The 23,696-nt window shown below is 40.6% G+C and overlaps 2 protein-coding genes across 6 annotated transcripts in view; one reads left to right on the top strand and one right to left on the bottom strand.

The window, feature by feature from the left end:
* The window catches only part of LOC120443839, a 38,443-nt gene that overhangs the window by 2,855 nt on the left and 11,892 nt on the right, over nt 1-23,696 (top strand). For both annotated transcript variants that reach the window (XM_039623200.1, XM_039623208.1), the window contains exon 2: nt 147-430. In XM_039623200.1, coding sequence (XP_039479134.1) covers nt 292-430 — 139 coding nt within the window. In that variant the 5' untranslated portion in view covers nt 147-291. The remainder of the gene's footprint in view (nt 1-146; nt 431-23,696) is intronic.
* LOC120443863 lies at nt 7,829-19,941 on the bottom strand. 4 transcript variants are annotated; one of them, XM_039623232.1, is made up of 4 exons: nt 15,964-16,030; nt 15,464-15,615; nt 15,246-15,408; nt 14,809-15,180 (listed from the first exon to the last, which is right to left on the bottom strand). In XM_039623232.1, exons 2-4 carry the CDS (start codon nt 15,487-15,489, stop codon nt 14,887-14,889), a joined length of 483 nt encoding a protein of 160 aa, XP_039479166.1. In that variant the 5' UTR covers nt 15,490-15,615; nt 15,964-16,030; the 3' UTR covers nt 14,809-14,886. The 4 variants fall into 4 exon arrangements, with proteins under 4 accessions (XP_043861703.1, XP_039479166.1, XP_039479175.1 ...); XM_039623241.1 differs by lacking the exons at nt 15,464-15,615; nt 15,964-16,030 and adding an exon at nt 19,809-19,941; XM_039623249.1 differs by lacking the exon at nt 15,464-15,615 and having other exon boundaries at nt 15,964-16,057.

The following is a 23,696-nucleotide window of genomic DNA, read 5'->3' as shown; positions in this document are numbered from 1 at the left end:
GCCACAAATAATTATTCAATGATTTAGGTAAAGTTAAACAGCATTGGAATGGCAGCAGTAATTCAAATTAATTCATTGCAAGAGCTTTTAATTAATATTTCACAACTAATAGCGTTAATGAAAATGTTTTCTCCCTCTCTTTATAGAATGCACTTCAAAAGCGATTGGGGTATCAAACCATTAGCCGTAATGTAAACCAAAATACCTAAAGTTGTGGGGCTAAATTACACTCATCTAACCGCCTTTGAGGTGTAAATAAATATAAATAAGTAAGATCCGGCTCGCAGGACCATGGCAATGGAGGGCAAATGCTTCGGTTGCATCGCAACGCCAATCCTCGTGATAATGATAAGCATTTCGAGAGCCTGGACATTGCAGCAACAACCATTGAGTCCTGCCATCCAACAGCATCCTGCAGTCAAGTCGTTATGTAAGTATCTCTCACTCGAATTTACAAACGTATAATTCAATAAGGCTCATATAAAAGCATATTTCAAACCCTTCTCTGTGACTTGAATGGTATGTGCTATAAATTAACACCGCTACTTTAGTTTATGAGAATTTTAGATAGCACACAATTGTGAGCCAAAATTGGCTAACACGAAAGCACAAGTTAATTAGTGGACTTTATTTTGTAAGAGATAAATGGAAGAAGGTAAATGGAATAATATGTTTGCAGAAAGGACACCATTGAGAACTGACCTAATTTGGCTTGACAAATCAAATATGTTATATCCGCCTTGCTCTTCCTGACTTAATTCCTAATGTGTGGGGGAATTTCCTTTTTTTTGGCCTAATGCAGTAAATGCCTAAATCAATTATGGCCAGCAGGCGAAACAGTGAGCTCGGAAAAATAGGCAAATAAACCAAATGAGCGAGCAAAGAATAAGATCTACTTAGCACATGTAGACTTTAATTAAATCATGGCCAAGAGCAGAGTGAGTACTCAGACAGGAGACACCGATGAGCCACCGCGACCTTCATCCTAATCTCCAGACATTCAGCCAGAGCACATCCTTCGTCTCCTGCGGGGAAAGGAGACGGTCCTGAGTCCTGAACGCTGTTGTGTTTGCGGCTTTAGGGCGAAGGAGGCCAACGCACCATGGATTTTTATGTTTATGCTAGACATTACGTGGTCATGTTGCTCACATTCTGCACTGAATAACAAAAACACAAAACAACTAAGATGCTGTGTTATTTGTGGGGACTGAAAAGTCAAGTGTTGAATCACCGATGAAAAATATTAATATTAAATCCTGCCTTTTAAATATATTTCTATAAACAAACTCATATATGTTATTATTCGACTTAAATGCATTGCAATTGTAGTTGAAAGCGCTTTGCCTCAAACTCCATCGATACTCGCCTCACTGCTCCTTTTCAATCCGCCCAATAAACCCAGAAAAGAAGCAATTGCTCTATTTGTAAGCCACCTGCATTTGAGCTTGCTATTCCATTGTCAGAGTTTTTCCCTTTCTGTATAGCTTCTGTTTTTCCTACTGCATCTGCTGGATGGCTATTGACTTTTCTTGCCCACTGACTTGGTGATGTGGGCAATACCAGTGGGGAAAACCCGTCATAAGGGAAACTCAGCCGGCTGTTCCACACCTTGTCGTGTTTTGGGCAAAAGTCAGCCGCAAAAGTGCAGACAAGCAAGTCGAAGGAAGTGCAGGCGAAGATGGGCAGGATACGAGGATGTCTTCAGTCCCGAAGGACCTGCAGAAGCCACCTGGCTGAAGAGTACGGAAAAATCAACTCTGACTTTGCTGTTATTCAACTTCGACTTGGCCAGAACGATGAGGAAATGCGGAAAAGCAGGAAAATGATCGTAAAATTATTTTATTGTCCACCAGCCTGGCCGCACAATTAAACTCGCATTTGTGCGAAATCCTGAAACCATCAAGGGGAATTTATTTAAAATTCAAAAATTCCGCTCAGGCAGTTGTCGTGCCAATTAATAAAAGTTACGATTATTTTGCAGCAACAAAGAAGATTAAAGAGTGGTGATTGTGACTATTGTTGCCTCGTTTAAGAAAGGGCATAAAAATGCTAATAAAAAGGGGTTTTCATGCAATATGTTTTTAAGTGGTATTACATGTTTCAGGGAGTCATCTTAAGCTGCTTTTACGACTTTGTTTTATTAAATAAGTCAGTTTTCAATGAAGTCAGGGGAAATACAGACAATTATATTGATGCAGGTTCATTTTTTTTAATTAATGAGCAAAGCCGACGCATTAAGCAGTCATTCAATTTAGTTGGCATTGATATTATGTATCTTTCCTTTCAAATAGGAAAACAGGAAAGTAACCATGGTTAATTATTCCGCCAAGGATACAAAGGAATGCTATTTTAATATTCATAAATTTCCTGGTAAGGTAACTTCAAGAACAATCGCACAAACGTATGAGCATGTGCACGAGAAAGCAATTTTATTTCCCATCCGATATTCCACTTTGGTTGGGCACAACTTCATGGCATTGTTGTGTGGATGTTGTCCTGCAATCAGGACCCTTGGCTATTACGGCGTGGATATAAGGAAACCATATAAATACAAGCTCATAAAAATCATGGCTGCATGTCCTTTGTGTTGAATTGTGGCTCGTAGTCCTGCCCCTACAATTGTGTGCCCCACAATTTCTTTTTAGGTCAGCCCCCACATGTTTTTCATGTCTATTTACCAATATGTTATGATGTATTTACTGAAGCGGTTTTATTTCTTCCTACCATTAGTTAAAAAATATAAATTTGTTAGCAACCACTAAGTACGCACTGTGCCATACGTTTTCGGTTCATACGTTTCAAAATATCATTTGGCAAAATGTTCGCTGGATAGATATTGCATTTAATTTCGGCTTATATGCCGAGCACGTTGGCCCAAATGCAATCCAATTTGAATGACTTAACGAAGGGCCAAAAACAAACGGATGCCATATTCCTGGTCCACAAACAAATGCGAGTTGCACATGTGGCACATATCGCAGCTATCCTGCAGCCAGATGCAGATAAGCAGGATGTGCTCATCCTGCAGGCCCGTGTAATTGCATGTATGTAACTGGATTCAACCATTATTTGATTCTGCTAAAATATATTGCGTTTTGAGGTGAATCTAATGACTAGAAATATTTATATAGCCATAGGTTGAAAATATATTGAAAATATTTATAGAAGAGATGATGGAAAGCAGGCCTATTTACTTGCAAAATATTTTCTATGTTCAGTAGTAATTGTACAAATTGAAATACTAAGAAGGACATTAAGCCACTAAGCTGCTGGAAAGACTTAAGGATTAACATTTTCTCAATTACGATGAAATCCAGTCACTCGTGTACTAGACTAAGGCACCAATTTCGATACATGTGTAAATAATGATTTTGTTCTGCGGTCGCTGGAGTGAGTTGTATTCGTTCAGCTGAAATAATCGTTAGACATAAATTTCTGGCGAAAAAATATTAGCTTTGTGTGCCGTTCACCTAAAGCGTCTAAAACAAAAATCCAACAACTTTGTTTGTTCCGAGTCTTGCCACTTTTGTGTCGCATTGGGTATACTGATTTGCTGGTGTGATTTGCCACGAAATTGTTAGGAATTTGCATTTATTGTACGCTATATGTTGTGCATTTTAAACCATTTTTCCTTTCTTTTAGTTCATATACTATATATTGTAGGTATATTGTCTATTGCTCTTGTAATATTCTAATAATGTAACAACTTAGGTTCTGAATTTCCTTGTGGTGTGGCGAAATCTGTGGCAAATCTTTTCTACTGTGAAAACATTACCCTTACGAGGCATAAAAGTTGACATATGTAAGCTGCGATGCATATATATAGCCTTTTGCAAGCAAATACACAATGTAGAGGCTTGTATGGCTTGTGACAATAGGCCAAAAAAGAAATCAAAAACCAAGGCACACATCTGCACATGGGTATAAATTTTCGGAGGGTTTTGTTGCGGGTTTGGGGCGAAAGTCGCCTACTAAAGCCGTTCTGTTAGATTTATTTCCGCTTTTCTCACTTTTGTTGCAACTTTTTGTTTAGTTTTGTTTGGAGTTTTTGGTTGCGTTCGGCAAGATATGTGGGTTTATGTCGGGTCTAGACTTAGTTTAGTGTTTTGCATACCGAAGTTAAATGAACGTTTTTTGAGCCAAAATGTATAAAGCTTTCATTTTAATATCGCTCTCTTTTTTACACGTATATATTCATTCTTTATTATTTGTACACATAGAGCCAAGTTGTAACAATATGTAATGCCAGTGAGCACTACGTGTATGTATTTAAGCGTTACAACTTTGTAATTATGCTAACTGTCAAGGAAGTTGTTAGCACGCCCCCCGGCAGACAAACCCGTGATATACCTATCATTACATAAGCACTCGGATACATTTCCCCCATCACAGAATTTCCACAAACTACCCAGAGCAGCGATACGATACTGGGCTTAAAACTAGAAGGGCAGAGAGTAAAAGACACGGCAGCAAACAAGCCAACTGCAAACGGTAGCAAAATAAGTCCACACACGCATTGCAACTTGGCTAACAGTGAGCACTCAAAATATATTCCACATATATTATATAAAATGTGTTAACCTAGAATTTAAATTTGTATGGTAAATGGCCTTAAGATTTTTTCGCTGAATTCATTCTAATAGTTTGGAAAAGTTTGTAAAATGAAACACAACATAAATCTAAACTGACGCATTCAAAATAATACAAATACAGTTTTTTCATATATTCAACTGATATTATAACAAAACGAAATTGATGTCCATTTTCGAAGGGAGAAATTCATTTCAATAAAACGAAATGGCCCATTGATGTCAGTGCCCACTGTATCCGAAGGGCTCCAAACTAGCAGTAACCTTTCCCAACTTCCAACTCTCAACTCCCGACTCCCAACTTCCAACTCCCGATTGCAGTTGGCTGATAAGGGGAGCTCCTGGTGGTGGGAGTGGCTTGGGAAATGGTGGGGGGTTGGGTGGGCGAAATCGCGAAGGGATCCTGGCGGCGCATGGAGGAGAAGCTGCAGCGGCAACAACAATTTCGCTAAATTACAAACAATGCTTATTTGTTGTTTATCTGCGTAAAGCATCTCTGTGACACTTTCAGGCCACGGCAGCCTTGCCAGGAGGGACGGCAGGACGACAGGACAACAGGACGAAGGGAAGAAGCTGAGCAAATGAAGGGGAACCCCCTCGGTTCGTAATTGAGTTGATAAAGCTTTCGGTGCGACGCACTCGCACTAGCACTGTTTGTGTAATTTGTGTAATGCATGCAAAGTTAATTACCTCGGGGAGTTTGGTAATTAGAATTGTGATTGAACGCGCCTCGCTGACAAACCATACCATCCCAACCTAACTCATTCTAACCCATCATAACTCTACCCATGACACCAGTCACTCAGTTCAAATCAACACAATAAATTGGCCTTGACAAGCCATCTATGGGCTTTCTACATCTGTCTGGGCCACCTGGTTGTTCTCGTCTCATTTGAGGCGTATTGTTCGAAAGTTGGCAGACGATATTCAATTAACACGGCCGGAAAGTTTGCCGAGCACTTGAGAGTGCGTTTTGGCCACCGAATTATTGCCATTATTTTCGAATATTTTTTTTTTGGAAAAATTAACTCAAACTAAATTAATACAAACTTTGCAGACAAAATTCTTGAAAGGTGAATGCTTAGGAATGCGTTTAAATTTACTGGCATGTATAAAAGAGCTTCTTCATTTTATTAGTTCAATTAACTATATACGATAACCATTTGCCTGTCCACTTCAGTTATTTATTGCATTTCATTTACGATTCCTTATTTTTTATGAACGAAAGGCAAAAGTTATTCAGAAAAACTCTTGCAATTGGACAACTTTTAGCAATACCGAGAAGTGCAATCATTTTGCAGTTACCGAGCAATTTTAAAGGAAAACTTTTTATGCATGACGCTGTCAACATTTCGAATGCACAAGCAAATGAAACGAAAAGTATTTATGAGCGAAATTCAATACGAATTCTGAGCTATTTTGAGCTCTATACTTTGATTTTGCACCACGTTAATTCAATATAAATTTGAATCTGAGTCTTCAAATTCAACAAGATTTAGGAAATATTTAAAAATGATTATTTTCTGGTGCGTTGTAGTCCTGTTTTGCGTTTCTATTTTCTTTTCGATTACTTGTCTGTCGGATGTTGCCAATTCCTTGAAAGTTTTCATTGGGCCAATCAATTAAAAGCCATTTTTGGCTGGTGTGTTAGTTTTTTGGAGTGAAAGTTGTGACGAGTGAATTGGCGGCTGACAAATGCAGGAAATTGTTTCATAGTTGCTGGACAGTTAAGACATTTTATGGCTGGAAAATTCGAAATTTCTCGACTTTTATTGCTTCGTTTTGAAGGTACTGAGCAAAGCTCTCCTGCAAACAGTTTTCCCCTGATAAATACCTCAAACGTCAAAGGCGTCTTAGCACTCAATGTAATTGAGCAACACTTAAGCAATATGCGCCTCATTAGTTGCCCTGCAAAACAAACAACCGAGAGGAAAGTGGAGAACTAAGCTCATGTGACAGCACACAGTACACACGAGCTGAAGACACTCCGCACTGCACGGCAATTGGGGGAGGGAACTTCACAGCAGAATGATTTCCGTTGGCCACCCAAAAACCGGAATCGAGCAGAAGCTGCGGGAAACTCTAGAAGGGAGCTGGTTAACTGGGCGCCAGCCAGCTGCCTTAGTTTAGATATCCATATGTATGAGTACGTGCCATCTTCATCTCTGGCGTTCCGGGGACTCAACTTTTGTTACGTGCCTTGCTTAATTTGCAGTTTATGCTCCTCAGCTCTCGATTACAGATCCCAGATCCCAGTTCTCACTTACCACTTCCCAGTTTCCATGTACCGAGGAATGCATCGAAAGTTGGTCTTTTCCTTTTGCTTGCTCTGCCATTTACCAGCTGCAACAAGTTGCACGCGCAAAGAAATATAATTAGAGGCGAGCAAGCTGCGTTTGTTTGTGCCACACGGACTTCCATGCCATTTTCTTCGCCGCCTGGCAATGTGTCTTCAAAACAAATTCTTCTCATTCGACACTCGCTCGCTAGTTTATTGGTGTTCTTGTTTTACAAATATTGTGTTTTCGCTTCCAAACACGTAGCAGTTATTTTCTATTATCACTAATGGTGATAAGCCCAGCTAAAAGCAACTACATTTGTAAAAGTAATGAAAAGTTTTAGTGCTTTGCTATCTAAATTAGTGTAGACCTATTGCAGTTTTCTGATTAGTTACTTTGTTAGCAATTTTAAACAGTAACCGCGTTCAGTTCAGGTAAAATTCTTAAATTATCAGTTCATTGGCAAATCTGCATGGTCCATACACGGTGTGTGCTCCAAACACGCTAATCAACGTGGATGATTTCGAATATGCACTGCATAATTCAATGCAAATTAACGTGGAAATGGTAGAGCTCAGATTGGTACGAACATGTGGTGCGCCTCTGGACCCATTTAGATCCTGACAGGATCCAGCTATTTTGGTTATATTCCAGCTGAAGCTGCATTGTTGACGGGCAGAAATATGTTGCAGTTCAAATCCTGCGATTAACCTAAGGGAGTGAAGCTGCCGGGCAGGACTAGTGGAGTGGATAGCATTTGGATCGCCGTTTGTCTGCACTTTTCAAAAGCAACGCCACGGTATTCACCCATTTTCGGGTGAAAAGCTGTGAAAATGTGGGAAACGGTGGGAAAGAGCGGCAAATTCGCTGCAGGACAAGAGTGGAAAGTTTGCGGTAAATAGAGAAACAGGGGCAGGTTTTCCATTTAATGTTCGATGGCGCAGCGTAGTAGAAGTGGTATTCTTTATCTATGGATTTATTTTCAATTTCCGTTGAATACCCTATTAATTACTTGTAATCACAGTTCGCTTGTAATGGTTTTACACATTGACAAAACTATAAAACTGTCCTTGAAAATACAGTGCAAAAAAAGAGACATCTTTTCTAGATTGCATCAAAATCAACAGCACTCATCAGGAGCTACAGGAAAGGTCGGGAGCGCTTCCTAAAGTTCGTCAGTGACAGAATCCTTTGCGATCGTCGTATGCATTCCAGATTTCGCAGGTGAACAGGTATCTTGGGTTTCCACAAAGCCCTGATCTGCGGTTTGCTCATCTGCACCTGGATCCCAACACTGCTGAACTCCCTGGGCGCCGTTGCAGGGTAACTGAAGTTCGGAAAGCTCTCAAAGAGTGGATGCACCTCGGTTTCCATGCCACCACAACTGCGATCGAAGAATCTCGCAATGATTTGCCGGTCGCAGGTCATTCGCTTCACGCAGCAGTACTGATTGGTGAACCTCAGCTGGTACTGGAGCATATCCTCGTACTCCCTCAGAATGTCCACCTCCGATTCCGTAGTGGGCATCATTCCGAGATGGTGCCGCGTCTCCTTCTCGAAGCAGTGAATCTTCTGCGAATGCGAGCTACTTCCGGGTGCAACCAGCAGCAGTAGTTCGTCCAGCTGCGACCTGCGGGTTGCATCCTTGAGCAGCTCCACCAGGACACCCATGCGGGTGCCATCTGGAGCATAGCTACCGTAGTGCGGGCTAATGGGTCGCCTACACACGCCCACATTCGGATTGTACGTCCTTAACCAGCGGCCAGCGACCACTGCCACTCTGCTGCTCCTTCTCCTGTCCACCGAAAAGTGCGGCCCCCTGTGTGCTCTTAACGCCTCTGTACTGTACATCCTTAACTTAATTTTGACTGCCTACAAAAATAAAAATGAATTTAGCAACGACACATTACTGAATGCCAGATTTGAGAAATTGTTTTCATGGCAGGTTTTCAAATCTTGCTACACAGCTAATCTGATTGTGAGTTTTATGTATATAATTTCCATGTTTATATATATATATTTTAATATAATTTTAGTATGGAATATTTTAAAGAATTGTATCAGCATTAATAAAATTCCTTCTAAAACAAGGGGTGTGTGTGCTGCAGTTAATTAGAAAGCCAGAAGTTTTGAAAATGTGCAACCGATCGGCCAACTGTTTGTATAAATTCAGCAGTTTTCCTTGGATTTTCACATTTGTTGCCCGTTCGTCGCCATGAATCGTTCGTCTCAAATATTCCTGGACTACATTGAGAATTTAATTTCCGTTGACAGACCGCCTGGTGGATACGTTTCCCGATCCTCAGGAATGAAATCGATACGCATCTGGTTAGGTGACATCAACGATAATCACCCAAGAAAGCCGAATCATAAGTTAAACCCTCGAATGTTCCTAAACTGGAAGCATTTCAGAATTAACAGAGATGTAGTGCAAGACAAAAAAGTGAAAAAGAAGAAAGGAATGCGTTCTTAAATAATTTTAAATCAGTTACATTTATTGCAAAGCCGAAATATATATTGTTGATGAGCTATCTCTTGTAATTCCGCTGAGTTATTGTCAATAAAATTAAATATTGTCAATAAAATGAAATATTAAATATGCAATACCCGTTGGCTCTTTTAAATTAATTTCAACGAGCTGATTTTATGAGCCCTAATAATAGCTGGCGTGCATTAATGCCATAATTTACAGAGTTTACAATCCAAAAATGAAATAACGATTTCTTTTTTATGCCGCCATCTGCTTCGCTTAGGCTAATGAAGCGTTCGCAGAGTACCAGCATTGGCTCGTCCATTAGCCAATTAAATAAATTAAAATAATATTCACTGCCTTGGCAGGCAGATAAATACAAAGGGACCAACTCCACCAGCAGCTGAGCATAATGCAAACATATTGCCGAAAAGGAGCGGAGCAATAACTTCATTAACTTCGCTGGAGCAGGACGCTATATGAGATCCTTAAAGGGACAAGATGCCCAAGTGTGCGGGCCGAGAAGGAATCAATAAATCGCCGGATATTTTACCCAAAACCCAGCACTAAAGTCAGCGTCAAAGGAAAAGAAAAGTGGTGAACTAAAAGAAAGGACTTGGATGAGCGTAAGCAGATCAAGGACCAGGGAGGAAACCATCATGATTTATTTACTTTTGAATGTCTTTCATGGCAGACTCTTGACCCCTGCCAGTGGTTCGAAGTTCGAACTTCGAATGGAGGCCTTCGCACACCACACATTTCACGAGTATTTTATTGGCTACGTGCAACTGCGCAAACAAATTTACATGACACTGAACTGAAAGGTGCTTACCCACCTGCTCCACCTGCTCCTCCTGCTCCCCATCCAACCTTGGAGCACTTTGGAGCCCCTCAAGCATTATTGAAAGATTGATGAAAGTAGCGGCGCAGGATTTTTTTTGGCTTCCTCGTTTTCTAACTATCAAGTGAGCAGCCGAAACGGAAAAATTCCTGTCAAGATAAATGACTTGAGTTTCTTTTTTACGTACAAGTATGTATATATATATATATATATACATATATAATACTATGTGTATCTGCGGAAAATTATTGCTGTGGCTGAATGCTTATAATGAATAATGAACGATTTTCCGCCCCTTTTTTTTTTGTGGAGTTTTATTGTGGCCAAACAATAAAATGCCTCGGCCATTCAGTAAATTTGCTTGTGGCCTGGCCAACAGAATCCCCCCGATAAGGTCAAGATTGGCAAAGCGTTGATATCCCTTCACACTTTGATTTGCCTTCTAACTTCGGCACTGGGCATCGGTATGTATTAATAGCTTTTATAATGCCCAGTCCACGTCGGTTTGTATGTGTACTTGGCGTAGAACTTGGCGAACATATATTGCTGGCCATCTTGGTGGGTGTTTCTAGGCCCAATTCAACGGCAGTCAGCAACTCGCTCACATTTGTCTGGCTTTCGGTCGATTTGCCGGGGGTTCGTTTGATTGAACGACGCTCATAATTGATACATTTGGAATACGAGTAGATCTGGTTGACCCATATTTTTTTGGCTCCTGCTGACCATGCAGTAATGATGAAATGCGGTTTTCCCCTTCAAATTCACTTGATTGATCTGGGTCATTTTAAATGCTCATCTGGTTAGAGAGTGATAAATAATTTTAATCAAGGCGCTCAAAAAGACAGCGAAAAATGTAAAACATGTGCCTGCGTTTATGGGAAAGTTTAATATATGAATTAAAGTAGCCACACATTCAGTTTTTGAAATTCTTTTGAAACAAAAATGTGGTTTTATTCACATGGTTTAAGGAATATTTATGAGCTTTGGCGACCTTTCCGCATACATGACGTCCAGGCGACTTCCGTTTCCGGTCTAGCTGCGACATGGGAAAACTTTTAGCCTTTATCGTTTGAATTGCTGAAGCCATTGCTAGGCGCTCCTTTTCCATATAAATAAATTCAAATGCCTGCACACTTCTTTTGTTTCACTTAAACCTTTTCCCCCTTGCCTTAAATTTTCACCCCGAAGCATTGGCATGCATTTGGCAAGGAGATTTTTCTGGTTTCTGTTGAGTAAGAATTGTTTTAGCATTTCCGCTTAAATTTGTTTAGCTCGTAATTCTTCGATTTCCATTTACGCAATGGAAAGTACATATTTAAATAAAATGCAACGCTGTCAGCTGAGAAAACTAAGCTTCTTCAACCCACAAAAATTGCACTTTCAACTGCAGCCTCTCAGTTGGTCTGCAGTTTTCAGCTCTGACATTTTAAGTAGGCATTGTAGTGCAGGGGATAGAAAGGGGAAATTGTAGAGTGTAGAAGAAGGAAAACACATCCTAGAACAGAGGCTCTCTTGTTTGTTTTGTGATTTCCGAGCGACGTCGCACTCGTTGGTTCCACAATTATGATCAAACACACACAGAACACCCGATTCCCACTGCCTTGCTCGATTCCGAGCTGGAATTGAAATAGAAATAGAAATGGAGCCATGCGATGACGGGGGCTCCCTGGCATAATAGCCAAGCACACAGTGCCTGCAAAAAGTATGCGATATGCGAGCACTCACAGAATCACTCGCCAAGTTCTGGCTTTGTGTTCATGTTTGCGTTCATGGCTGGGTAATTGCGGCAACGCCTTTTGGTAGCGCAATTGTGGCATTTTTGCAAACGAACACCGACCCGCTGAGCACACTGCAAAAATAATGCCTTTCAAGCACATGCAGAAAGGGGAATATTTATAAACAAATTTAATTCAGATATACTCATAATTCTATTAATTAATTAAGTTAGGTGCATTGCTATATATCAACATTTACAACATTTACACTTCATAAAAATTAATTTAATACGAGTACAAGATATTAAAGATATGCATATAGAGATTTGTTTCAAATATTAAACATATATAGCAATTTTTCATTCAATTTTTTGTGGCAAATTTAAATGCGCAATGTAAAATCACAAAGCCATTTATAAAAGTCCAACGAGTCTTCACTCCATCAAATTGGCCCTCGTTTCTTTCTGTCACCGCCAGATGGCCTTTTAGCTGGTTGTTTTCAGCACTTAAGTATAGTAAGTAAACGGATGTTGACTCGCCTTTTGTGTTTTTTATGCAGGCGCTTGTCGTTTTTTGTTTTGTTTATACGGCTAATTGTTGGCGCGTGCTTTCTATTCATTTGTAATGCGGCTTAAAGTAATAAAATAATTAAATAATTATTTCTTTTTTATCCCAGCTTGTTGGGGGGATTTTAATTTGCTTGGGGCTAATTTTAAACGTATGATTTAAGAGCTTTGTTCACGCGCGCAATTGTTAGACTTTTTTTCCCCCTTGAAATGTTTTTATTTAAGTACACCCAGGCACACAAAGCCTCTACGGCGATGCGCTTTTTTGACACTTTTATTGTCCTTTCTGCTGTTCTATCCCCCGAAACGGTTTGATACTTTCGTCTGGTGACTTATTGGAGTAAAAGTTTTGGAGCCTTTTGGCCAACTGCTAAGAGTTTCAGATCGCTGAATGTATCTGTGTTGTGAAGCAAAATGTATGGCGTAAAGTGTTTTACAGACCTGCATTCCGATTTTCACAGAACTGGAAAACCGACGAAAATGCACACAGGTTTCCCTTTTGACTCCACTTTTAATGGAGAGTAATGTGATGTGGTTTGTTTTCGCTGGTAGAGGCTTCGCTGTTGCTCGGGTTGCTATACATATAACATAAAAATTATTCCTTACAAATTTTAGAGAAAAATAAGTCGCCCAAAGAATTAATCACCCCGAATATAGCATTAATTGGGGTACATACTCTATGTCAGCTACAAAGAATGCCCCATTTTTACATTATTCGACAGTACAGCATATAAGTAAACCCCTTTGTTATTTTCTCGTAACATTCTAGACGCTTTTTCCGCTGAAAAGCGGAACTTTAAGTAATCCGCATACGACGTGTTCCCAATAAATTACCCAAATTATGGACGCGAAGCCGTCAAGCGCATTGGCCTCCAAGAATGCCTCGGATTGGGTTGGTAAGCCGGGTTGAAGCCGAGCCGGATTCCCAGCTGACGAGAAAAGAGTTGAAATTTTGATGGGCGGACAGGGAGGAGATGGTGGAGAAGTGGCTGCTTTTAACGGTGGCGGCATCTTAATAAATTCTCATGCGCAACACTTTGACGTTACTCGTATTAATACGCTGGGGCTGCGAGTCGAGTGGCGTGCACGCAGCTAAAACCAAACCGCTAACCAAATGGCGGCGAATTTTGCTTAATTACACGGCTTATCCACGGCAGACGGCAGACAGGCGACGAGTGCGGTTGCAAGGCTGCTTGTATGAAAGGAGTTCCGAAAAGGGAAAATTAATTTCGAATGTCAATGTGCTGGGGCGTTTAGGATGCCCCACTGCTGCTCTACATTTATTTGCTTAAAATTCGATCGGAATTTATGGGCGAGCTTGTGCTGCAAGAGGTGGCTTAATTAAATGAGAGCAAATTCCATCGGCCACAAGTTCATTGAAATGCGCACAGCATACAGGTTTAACCAAATGGTAATGAAGTTGGGTATCTAATTTAGTGGCTAATTTCCTAGACATCTTAAGGCCGCTTCCGTGCCGCTGTCTCTCTGCCAGTTTAAGGAAATTTCAATGAACAAGAACTCGCTTTTCACCTTGTCATGTTTAACTGACAAATTGCGAAAGGTTTCCAAGCCCGCATGTGCTGATGCACGGGGAAAAATTTAATTACTTCTTGGCATCTACAGGCTAATTGCTTTGTCCTAATAAATACCAAAAAGCACATGTAATTTGCCGTAGATAACTGCCTTTAATCCAAGTGGCTTCTCGCAGTGTACTTCCAAATTGACTTGGCATCGCCATTGATGAGCCCCGCCCATCGATGTGGGCAAACAATCTTTCTGCTCCGGCATATTCGCACTGTCAACGCAATAATCAGCCGGGCGGACAGACATGTTAAGTCAGTGTGTCGTCAGGACCGACATCTTAACAACCCAACAAACCGCCAAGCCGACTGCCCCTACACCCTACTTCTGCTGGCAAATTACACGTCTCGGATTTGAATGCCTCGGTTATTTCCTTTTGTTTTCGGGCGGCTGTTTGTTGTTTGCTTGTGTTTCGTCGTCTTGTGGCATTAGTTTAAATTAATATCGGGCCAAGAAGGTATGGTAATATGGTAAGCCACCCAGCCCGCATGCACAATACATCGGAATCCCTTGTCGTGTTTTGGGGCCTCACTTACTTGGCTTTTGGGTTAACTGGCGAATGGCGAATGGCAGGCGATTGGAGCGGAGCAATAGCCTAAATTAAAATGCCTTGCCAGATAAACATTAATTGTTGACTAAACCAGGACAATTTGTGCCGCACCTGGTGCTGAGCTGTTGGCTTAAAGAAAAGGAGTGGGCTTAAGGAAATGCGGGCCCAAAGCTGTTGGCTGTTTGATGTGCTGATTTTAGTTTCGGTTACGCAATCGTTTGCAGTTAAGCAATTGATATATTTCAAAATAAAAATGCCTTTTAAAAATCAAAGCTTAAAAACATGCAGCTGCTAGTCAATTTTGATCGCAAACAAACGCATCCTGCAGAAAGTCGCCAAACGCAGCGTCATCCATGAGTCCCATTTCATCCAGGATCCACTGCTCATGGTCGATGCCCCTGAGTTCGCACACGACCTTGAAGATTAATTCCTCCTTTTGGGTGTAATAATCGGGCGCATCCAATTGGGTGTCTAGCAAATCCGCTTCCCGTTTCAGTTGTAATAGTTTCCCATGAAGGTTATGGCCCTCAACATTGCGTTCATCGGCTGAGTTGAGGGTGAGCATGGCCAGGATTTCGGACAGGTGAGACTGAGTGGAAGAGTCGACCAATTAGTCAATTGGCCATTAACATAGTTAATCCGATCTGGACCTACCACTTTCGATTGGCTGCCCAGTAGATTCTCATCGTGGGCAAACTCGACCGCATATTGTAGGCCATCCATGGTTGGGATTTCAGTTTTGGCATACAGATTCATCGGAGGTCTGGGGCAAACTGTCTTCGCTGTCGGAGCTTGGGGCTTGTCACCATTTATTGGCCTGCAATTTGTTTACATTATGCATGGTGTGAGTTGACTCGCTTCTTATCATGTACCAAACCCTTTCCCTGAGGCTTCCCATGTGAGCGTACTTGTTTATTTTCGTTGCCACTCATCGATGTGGCACCGACCCCCTGAATTTCCCCGCGAGCTGCGCGTTAGAAGTTTAGCGTTTCGACACGTAATCAAAACAGAAGCGATTACTCAGCTGGAAAGTGTTGTGCAAATCAAACATCAAGATTTTGGTTAGTAAACTAAAAAAGGTAATTAAATCCTAAGTGCAACCCAGACCAACAGAGCAACAAAGTTTTCGGAATCGATGTAATAATAACATATATGTGGGAAACTTACTACGGGTTACGAGTACTTTCTTATATGGGTCTTAAAATGTTTATAGCCCTTTTTTACTTAGTAACTTTTATACTTGGTACTTTTCACTTAAACGCACTACTTAGGATGAAAAAATCCGCTCAAAACCACTCAATGCTAAGATTCAAATAATTATTGTGGGTTAACAAAATACCCTTTAATTCAAAAACAATTGTAATTGCCTTACACTCAACCCCCTTTCTTGATGGATCCAGAGATTTCACAACTCCCATTTGTCAGCTCGCAGGGAGTATAAACAGACGAATGAAAGTCAAGCTATAAATCAGAATCAAATTGGGCACACTTGAGAAGCATATTTATCTGGTTGAATTTTGATTTTTCGCATCGGGTAACGTGAAGAATGAAGAATGCCAAACAAAAGTTTGGAAAAGCTACCGTAAACGAGCTTCATGCTCAAGCTGCTGCAGTGAAAAGTAAATAAAATGGATATATCCACGTGAAATTCAAGCCAGCCAGTGTAAACAGAATCAGAATCGGAATCAGAAATAAAACGATAGCATCGAATGGCGCTTAGACAAATAAACAGAGAATGCGAATTGGGAATGCCATTCGGGGAAAATGAAAAGCGGCATATCGGACCGATAAAAATTGAATTCTTGAGAATTTTACTACTAACGTACTTTCATATTGCGTAAGGAGCGAAAGAAAAAACGATTTTCTACATTTTTTGTTTTGAAATATGCAGTCAGTTTAAGAAAACTAAGTTAAAACCCAAAGGCAAAAGTTGATGAAATGCATTGTTGTATTTATGTATTTATTCTTGAGCTTTAAGCAAAAGAAAATACTAAAGATTTTAAAACCAAAACGTTAATAAATGTATACAAATATTCTTACTATAAAGATCTCTCTTATTAATTTAGGGTTTTATTAGTCTTTTATTGCAGTAAATTGCCACCAGTCAATTATGTTGTATACAAATTTTCCCCAAGCGAGGCAAAAATAACAGAAACATTCAAATTGTGCTTAAATTAACATAATTAAGAAAGTATGCCTCCAAATTATGCCACACTGAAGTTAAATAAGCCAAATTGTTGCACTCACACAGCCGAAATTGCCATCGAGGAACTCAACTCCTCAATAAGCCGACTTGTGTCTTTGGCAGGGTAAATGAAATAAATCAAGGCTCATTAGAGGCCTCGAGGTGAACAGGACACATGTTGTTTGTGCGCCCATCAGCGATTTCGCCTACTCCAGTGCAGCAAACCGGGCCAAAGCAAAGTCGACAGTCGATGTCAACTTAATCATCGTCAAGGCAACACAGTCAACGCAGTCAACACACTCAGCGCCTCCAGGAGTGGAATTTCAACTCCTTTTTTGTGGCGATAACACGACATATTGCCAGCTCATTATGGGCCCGCCTGTCTGTCTGCGAGTGTGGGCGTGTCTAATGTGTCTAACGAGTCTAGCGCCTAATGGGAATGCCTTCTTTTGTCAGTTTTCTACTTATTCTGCGGCTTTCCAACTTCTCTGCACTAATAATAGCAGTATTACACAAGTAATTAGTCACGCATTTAATTATTATTTATGGGCTGTGTGTGACAGTGTAACTGTGTGCGTGGCTCCTTTCGCTTATCTTCCTTGGGGACACCAAATCATCGTGTGTGTGTGTGAAACAATTATTACATGCAATTATCCACTTGAATGCCTGTCCCTGAATCATCAGCAAACTCACATATGACACATCAGATAAAAGTTAGTAGTTCTGCTTTCGATTGGCATGCTATTACCATATGCATGTCTAGGCGAGTAAATTATAGCTGAATTGTTCATATGAATGAATTTCCTAATATATTTAGCAGGAAGTAGAAGGAATTGAAGAGTTCTTTGCCTTTTAAAGTTGCCAAATGGGTTCTAATCGGTATAAATTAAAATGAAAAGCTTGTTTTGATCACAACTAATAAATACCAAGCTATTACGAGCAGCCCAATTGAATTGTGTGTTAAGTGTTCGAGGGGCAGCTGTTGTAGTCAATCGGGTTGGAGTTAAAGTTCAATCACGTAAATCACGGTGCCAAATCTCAAGATGTTGGTTCGCACAAACTTTTATCGATTGAAAACTTTTCGGCCTGGCCGCGTATTATCAGCTAGCCAAACTTGTAGTCGACAGCTGCCGAATGGAAAAATGAGATTTGTTTGTTGCATAATAATTGGCGACGGCACTGGGCAACTTCAAATGGCCCAAATCGAAGCCAGGATTTTTGCGCCAAAGGCAGCCGGAAGACAGAAGTAATACGGCAGATTGGAGAAGTCAAATCTCTGATGATTGGCCCGGCACGTTTCCCTGTCAGCTGTTTATTGAGGCGTGATATAATTAGCATAACATCGACACGGATTCGCCACCAGAGGCATTACGAAAAAAGAAATATATGCATTTACATATTATATACGTATATATATGTATGTGTGGGGGGGAAAGCCAGCAAAGACCAGGCTTAGGCGCAATTTGCTTAATGCTAAAACTTTTAATCACTCATACGCTCCGTGGCGCCAAAGCGCCTGAGCGCCGGCACAGAAAACACAAATTTTACGTCACAGAAAAAAAGGAAAAGGAAAAGATGCGCTGCTTTTCCCCGCACCAAAGGCAAATAGTAAACAAAGCGTTGGGCAAAATGAAATAAGTGTAAATACGACAACAATTTACTCACACACCCATACACGCACTCAAATGGGCGTATATGTGTGCGCATCTGATTAAATACAAGTGTGTGTGTGTGTGCCCATGCGCATGTGTGTGTGTGTGTGTTTGTGAGTTGGGGCCTGCCCATATGACTTTTATCCCCACCGGATGCGAGGATGCGAAGATCCGTGGGGTAGTTGCAGCTCCTTGGGGCTTCCCCCCAAAAAAATTCATTTGCTTTCCTTAAGCTTGAGTTTAATTCCTGCTTTGACTTTTGCAACGCACACTCAAAACGCCGAGTACAGTGGACCCTCTCAAAGTGGCATGCAAAGTCAAGTACTGCACTTTAAGATGTATTGACTTAACTAAAGTAATTTGTTACGGGTTCTCACTGTAGGGTTTCGTTCAAGACTCTCAGCTTGCAAGAAGGGCTACTGTAACTTTGTTCAGAAATAAAAGAAAAGGAAGACTAATTTACAAACAAGAGAGACATTTATAAAAATCTTTTGAGGATCAGTTAGGAATATATTTAAAAAATGAAGGCACTCTATTCAATTCAATTTAATTGGCTTACAAGGAAAGAATAGTTATATTTCCTCAGTTAAATAAACTTTCAAAATGAAAGAGTGTTTGAGAGTTCAGCGCCTCGCTGTGCGACTTTTCTTTTACTTCTGGTGGTTTTTCTGTTCTACAGATTACAATGTAAGCTGCGGCGCGTTAAAGTGCGACTGTGTGTGTGTGTGTGTGTGTGTGTGTCAGTGGTTTTGGCTACTGCTGTTGGTGTTGGTTTTGGTATGGCACTGTGGCACTGTGGCTGTGTGTGCCGACCTATTTGCTTAAACACACTCTAACTGGCACTCAGCCCGCTTTTCCACTTTTCCACTTCTCCACGCCTGCGAGCAAAGAACTGCGCCCTCGGAAAACGCCTGACTGCGTCTTCTACTTTCTCTGCTGCCTCTCATAACACATTAGCGAAAGTGAAAGCCGCCATAATGACTGCCCCCAGTTGATTTCCATTCGCCTTTCCTGCCAGTGTCTGTGTTTGTGTCTGTGTCGGTGCCTCAAGCCCATACATTTATATTAGTTGAGCGAGACACCAAAAGCGAGGAAAATGCAAATTGGCTGGATTGAGAATGATGAGAATACGTTCTAAGCTCCTGAAAGGCGGTTACTTAAGTTTGCGGTGTAAAAAATCGTGGAATAGGAGCTAAAGGTTTAATTATGAATTTTTTATTTGCTTCTCACAAGTGTATTCATCACTGAAATTCAAAAAAAGGTTTGTTTTATTGTGAACTGACTGGGTAAAAAGCAAAGAAGTCGATGAACCAAATGTAAAATTCACACTATTGCATAATTGCGAAACAAGGATTTCTAGAAACTTAGTTAATAACCTACAGGATGTTTTTCGTTCAAGTCCACTTCCTCAGTATATGCGTTGTAACTTCTGCTTAATCCCCGCCCCTTTTTCCGGCTGCCAAAAACTTGGATGAGAACACAATTTTGAAATGTCAGTGGAATATAATGGGAAATTCATAGCCAACTACCACTGCCGGGCATTCAACATTCAACTTTGTAAATCCTATTTGCTTTGGCCTGTCAATTGTGTTCGTGTGCGTTCGTTTCATCGACATCGAAATTGCCATCCCCGAGCGGCAAAGAAAAACAAACTTTTATTAGTTTTCCGGCCGAACGTTAACCGTATTAAAAGGCACTTGGCAGCAGCGCTCAACATAAGTGGGTGGGCCCATATGCGACGCCATAAAGCAAAGTATGTCACACAACTGATAATCGGAGCCACAACAACAATAGAATGGAAATTGAAAAACTGTAGCATACTTATTCGGGCCTTCGAGGATCTCGAACCTCGAACTTCTTCAAAAGCGCATAAAAAATCAATGGCAAGTGCCATGTGCGCAATAAATGTCAGCTACAAACGAAAACTTCACATGTTTTTCTTTCCTCCTTCCTTGACTTCCTTTTCCAGGACTTCCGCTTTTTTTTTTCCGCGCACGTGTGTTTGTGTGTGTGCGTATCCGTGTGTGCGCCAATTTGTAGAACACACTTATGAGAGCGGTCGTGGAAGGCCCGTCCCCACACACAAATTGAAATCCGCCATAAATCGGTGAGCGCAGACTGACTGAAAAGAAATAAAGCAAAGTCGAGTCGATTCGAGCCTAGCCGAGCTGATGACAATTTATTGTTCACACTTGCAACTGATGATGGTGCTTAGGGGACCAAACACACACACAAACGTGTGCCACGTGTGTGCGCGTGTGTGTGTGTGCGTTCATATGCGTGTATTTGCCAAGGAATATTTCATTGTCTGGCAGCGCCTAAAAGTAGGCTCTACAAATTGCCAGCCATTACTCTGCGCCAATACCAATACTCCAAAATATATTGGCGATATATTGCAACTTAGAGATGGAAGCCAAGCTAGGATAAATAAGATAACTTGAAAATATAGTAAGAAAAAGAACATACAAACATATGAGCATACTATTTAAAAATACTAAATTAGTTAGCTATAACCAACAAAACTTTGAATAAGTTCTAAAGCGGCTTACTACCTTCTAATTTAAATGCAGTATTTGAGCATATTTATTTACTAATAAGGCGTAAATTATTAACAGGCAATAATGGCACACATTTAATCCCAGAGTTTGATATACATTATTCTGTTTAATTTAAGTATTTTCTAATTTGCATTTGATAAAGTTGTTATTTTCAATGTTTTCCCAGGTGCTTTCATTTTCGTATCCAGAAGCTATTTTCATTTCGTTCTTATTATAATTGGAAGTTAATGCGTTCGCTTTGTTTGTGTGTGTCTTATCCATGCTATAACTTTGCGATATTTAAATTGTATAATATTGTACGCTAAATCTCCTGCTTTCCGATATTAATTTGCTCACCTAAAAGGAAGTACTTAGAACCTCGAAGCGCCGCTGAACAAAGGTGACTGGAGAACCATCTCTTTTCGCCATTTATTTTCCAACACAAGTGCGAGTATCGAGATGTAAATTTATTTTATTTGCCTTTTTGCAATGGCTGTACAGGTGTGCCGACGATTTTCAATTGTGCGTCTCTTGTGCTCCTGGCAGGTGATGATTTAAATGGCCGGGAAGTTTTGCCGACTTTCACGCTCTTTCACAACTTTTGCGGGTAACTAAAACTTTTGCAGCGCCTAGGAAAGTTATTTCCAAATACCTCAGACACACACAAATGCAAAGTTCTTCTGCACCTTAAATTATGCCTTGAAATCGTTTGATTAAAGGTGAATTTTTTCGCTTGCTCAAGTTAAGGAGCTTATATCGAAGCCACTGGACAACAGCAAGCTAGATGTTTCGCTGCGGCTCGCTTAACACATTTCAATTCATGCCACACAACAAAAATCCACTTTCCACGACCTCCGTTGGCATTTATGAATTGTTACTGGCGATGTTGCTGCTATTACGGCTACTAAGTCTCGGCTAATAGCGGCTTTAAAATTTATAGAGTTTTTGCACTGGTAGGCGGCTTAGAAGCGAAGTGATTGCCCTGCGAGTGGGTCGGCTTAATATTTATTTAGCATTGGTTCTGTTTTTGGCCCAATGGTAGCTCGTAATGTGAGAGGTTTCACGTTCTTTTGGCTTTTCTTGGCTTGTATTTTGGTTTCGGGTCACCAATTAGAAGCTTAGAAAACCCCTTGCTTTTCCAAGAAAGAGTATTCACACTTTGGAGTGAGTGAGTCCCCAAAGAGGCCGACGTTCTTTGTTATTTAAGGCGTGGGGCTGGGCTGCTTGCTTTTTGACATATTATGCCATAATTCCTGCGGCAAAACGTTTAGTTGAGCTACATAAATAATAAATATCCAGGCGAAAGGACTGGCCTACATACACAGAACATGACATATTCGGGTTTAGGGACCTTTTCGAGCTGACGATGATGGTGTACGTGGATGTATCTTTTCTTGGGTTTTCTGATTTACAAGGCTTCAAGTCGGAACTTCATGCTTCAAGTGCTCTCCTTTGCCTTTTGCCGTTTGCCTTTTAATTTGCAATTTGCATTTTTGCCCCAAACTCAAGTCGTGCAGCAAAATTGTTTTCGCAAAGATTTAGCATAAAATATTGAAAACATTTACGCAAAGTAATAGCAATGTGCCAAGACTTATGTAAAATTTATTTTAATTGTTTTTTTTTTGGCGCCTCTCCTCCGACAGTTTGCTCTTGCCTGTTCACATCGATATGCAAATTTGGCCAAGTACAAGTCCAAGTGACTTGCGAGTAAATCGAAAAAGTTTTGATCTTCGAGTAAAAACTAATAGTCGTAAATATTTATGTGTGCCAATGTTTGAGCTTAGAAATGAGTCCAAAAAGCTATGTGAGACTTAGTTGCAAGTGGCTGGGAGCAGTTCAATCTCGGTATTCTGGCGATGGCAGACCGATTTTTATCAAATTTCCACTTTTCCACTTTTGGCTTAGGCAGCAGAAACGACTATTCTTTTTCCCCTTGCATTGCTAATGAAATTAAATTGAAACTTTGCCGGCCTCGAATTTGTGACAAAGTTAAGGGCTCAAACCAATTGGTCTGGCAGAGGGCTTTTCAAAGTCTAATCATGGTCTGCGATTGGGAAAGTTGACTTGAAAGCAATAGTTATTTAACGGATTACAAGTACTGAAATCCTTTACAATATGTTTTTTTAATCCTTCAGCGAGTAATTTCATAAACTGATTCTCAAGGCTCTCGTAACTACTAAAAATGTACTTAAGTTAATAGTTCAAAAGCGGATTACCAGTACTACACTCTATTTAAAAATGAATCAAAATCTCTTCATTTATATTGTTCTTTATACTTTTAGGAGTTTTACTGTTTCTCCTCCATTTCTTAATCAATCTTTTTTTCATTTTTCCAAAAGCATAAACCCAAATTCCAAGAGAACCCATAACTCTTGGCAATTAATAGCCATTGGCCACCGAAGAAGTGCTCCACTTCGCCTCCATGGGCCATTATGCTCCTTCGACGCCTTTGCAGCAGCTGTCTGTGGAAACTGGGCACATTCATCATCTTGCCACATAGAAATTCATGTGAGCGAGACATTTGCCAACAGCCTTTGGCGATGCTGCACTTTCAACTTCAGCACTGAAATTCCCGCGAATATGTGTCCTATGTGTACACATTGAGTAGATATGTCGCAGTCCAAACAGGTCCTGTAATCATGGACCATCTTGGGTGAATCCGTTTTGTAGAGATTTCCCAGCCGCGGGCTCGTTTACTTTGTCCGCAGCCAACTTCAATGGGCCTAGGCCT

Source organism: Drosophila santomea, chromosome 2L (genome assembly GCF_016746245.2).
Source record: "Drosophila santomea strain STO CAGO 1482 chromosome 2L, Prin_Dsan_1.1, whole genome shotgun sequence".
In the NCBI taxonomy this organism is placed as follows: domain Eukaryota; kingdom Metazoa; phylum Arthropoda; class Insecta; order Diptera; family Drosophilidae; genus Drosophila; species Drosophila santomea.
Note: the sequence above shows the minus strand (reverse complement) of the source record. Positions and strands in the feature narration are given on the sequence as shown.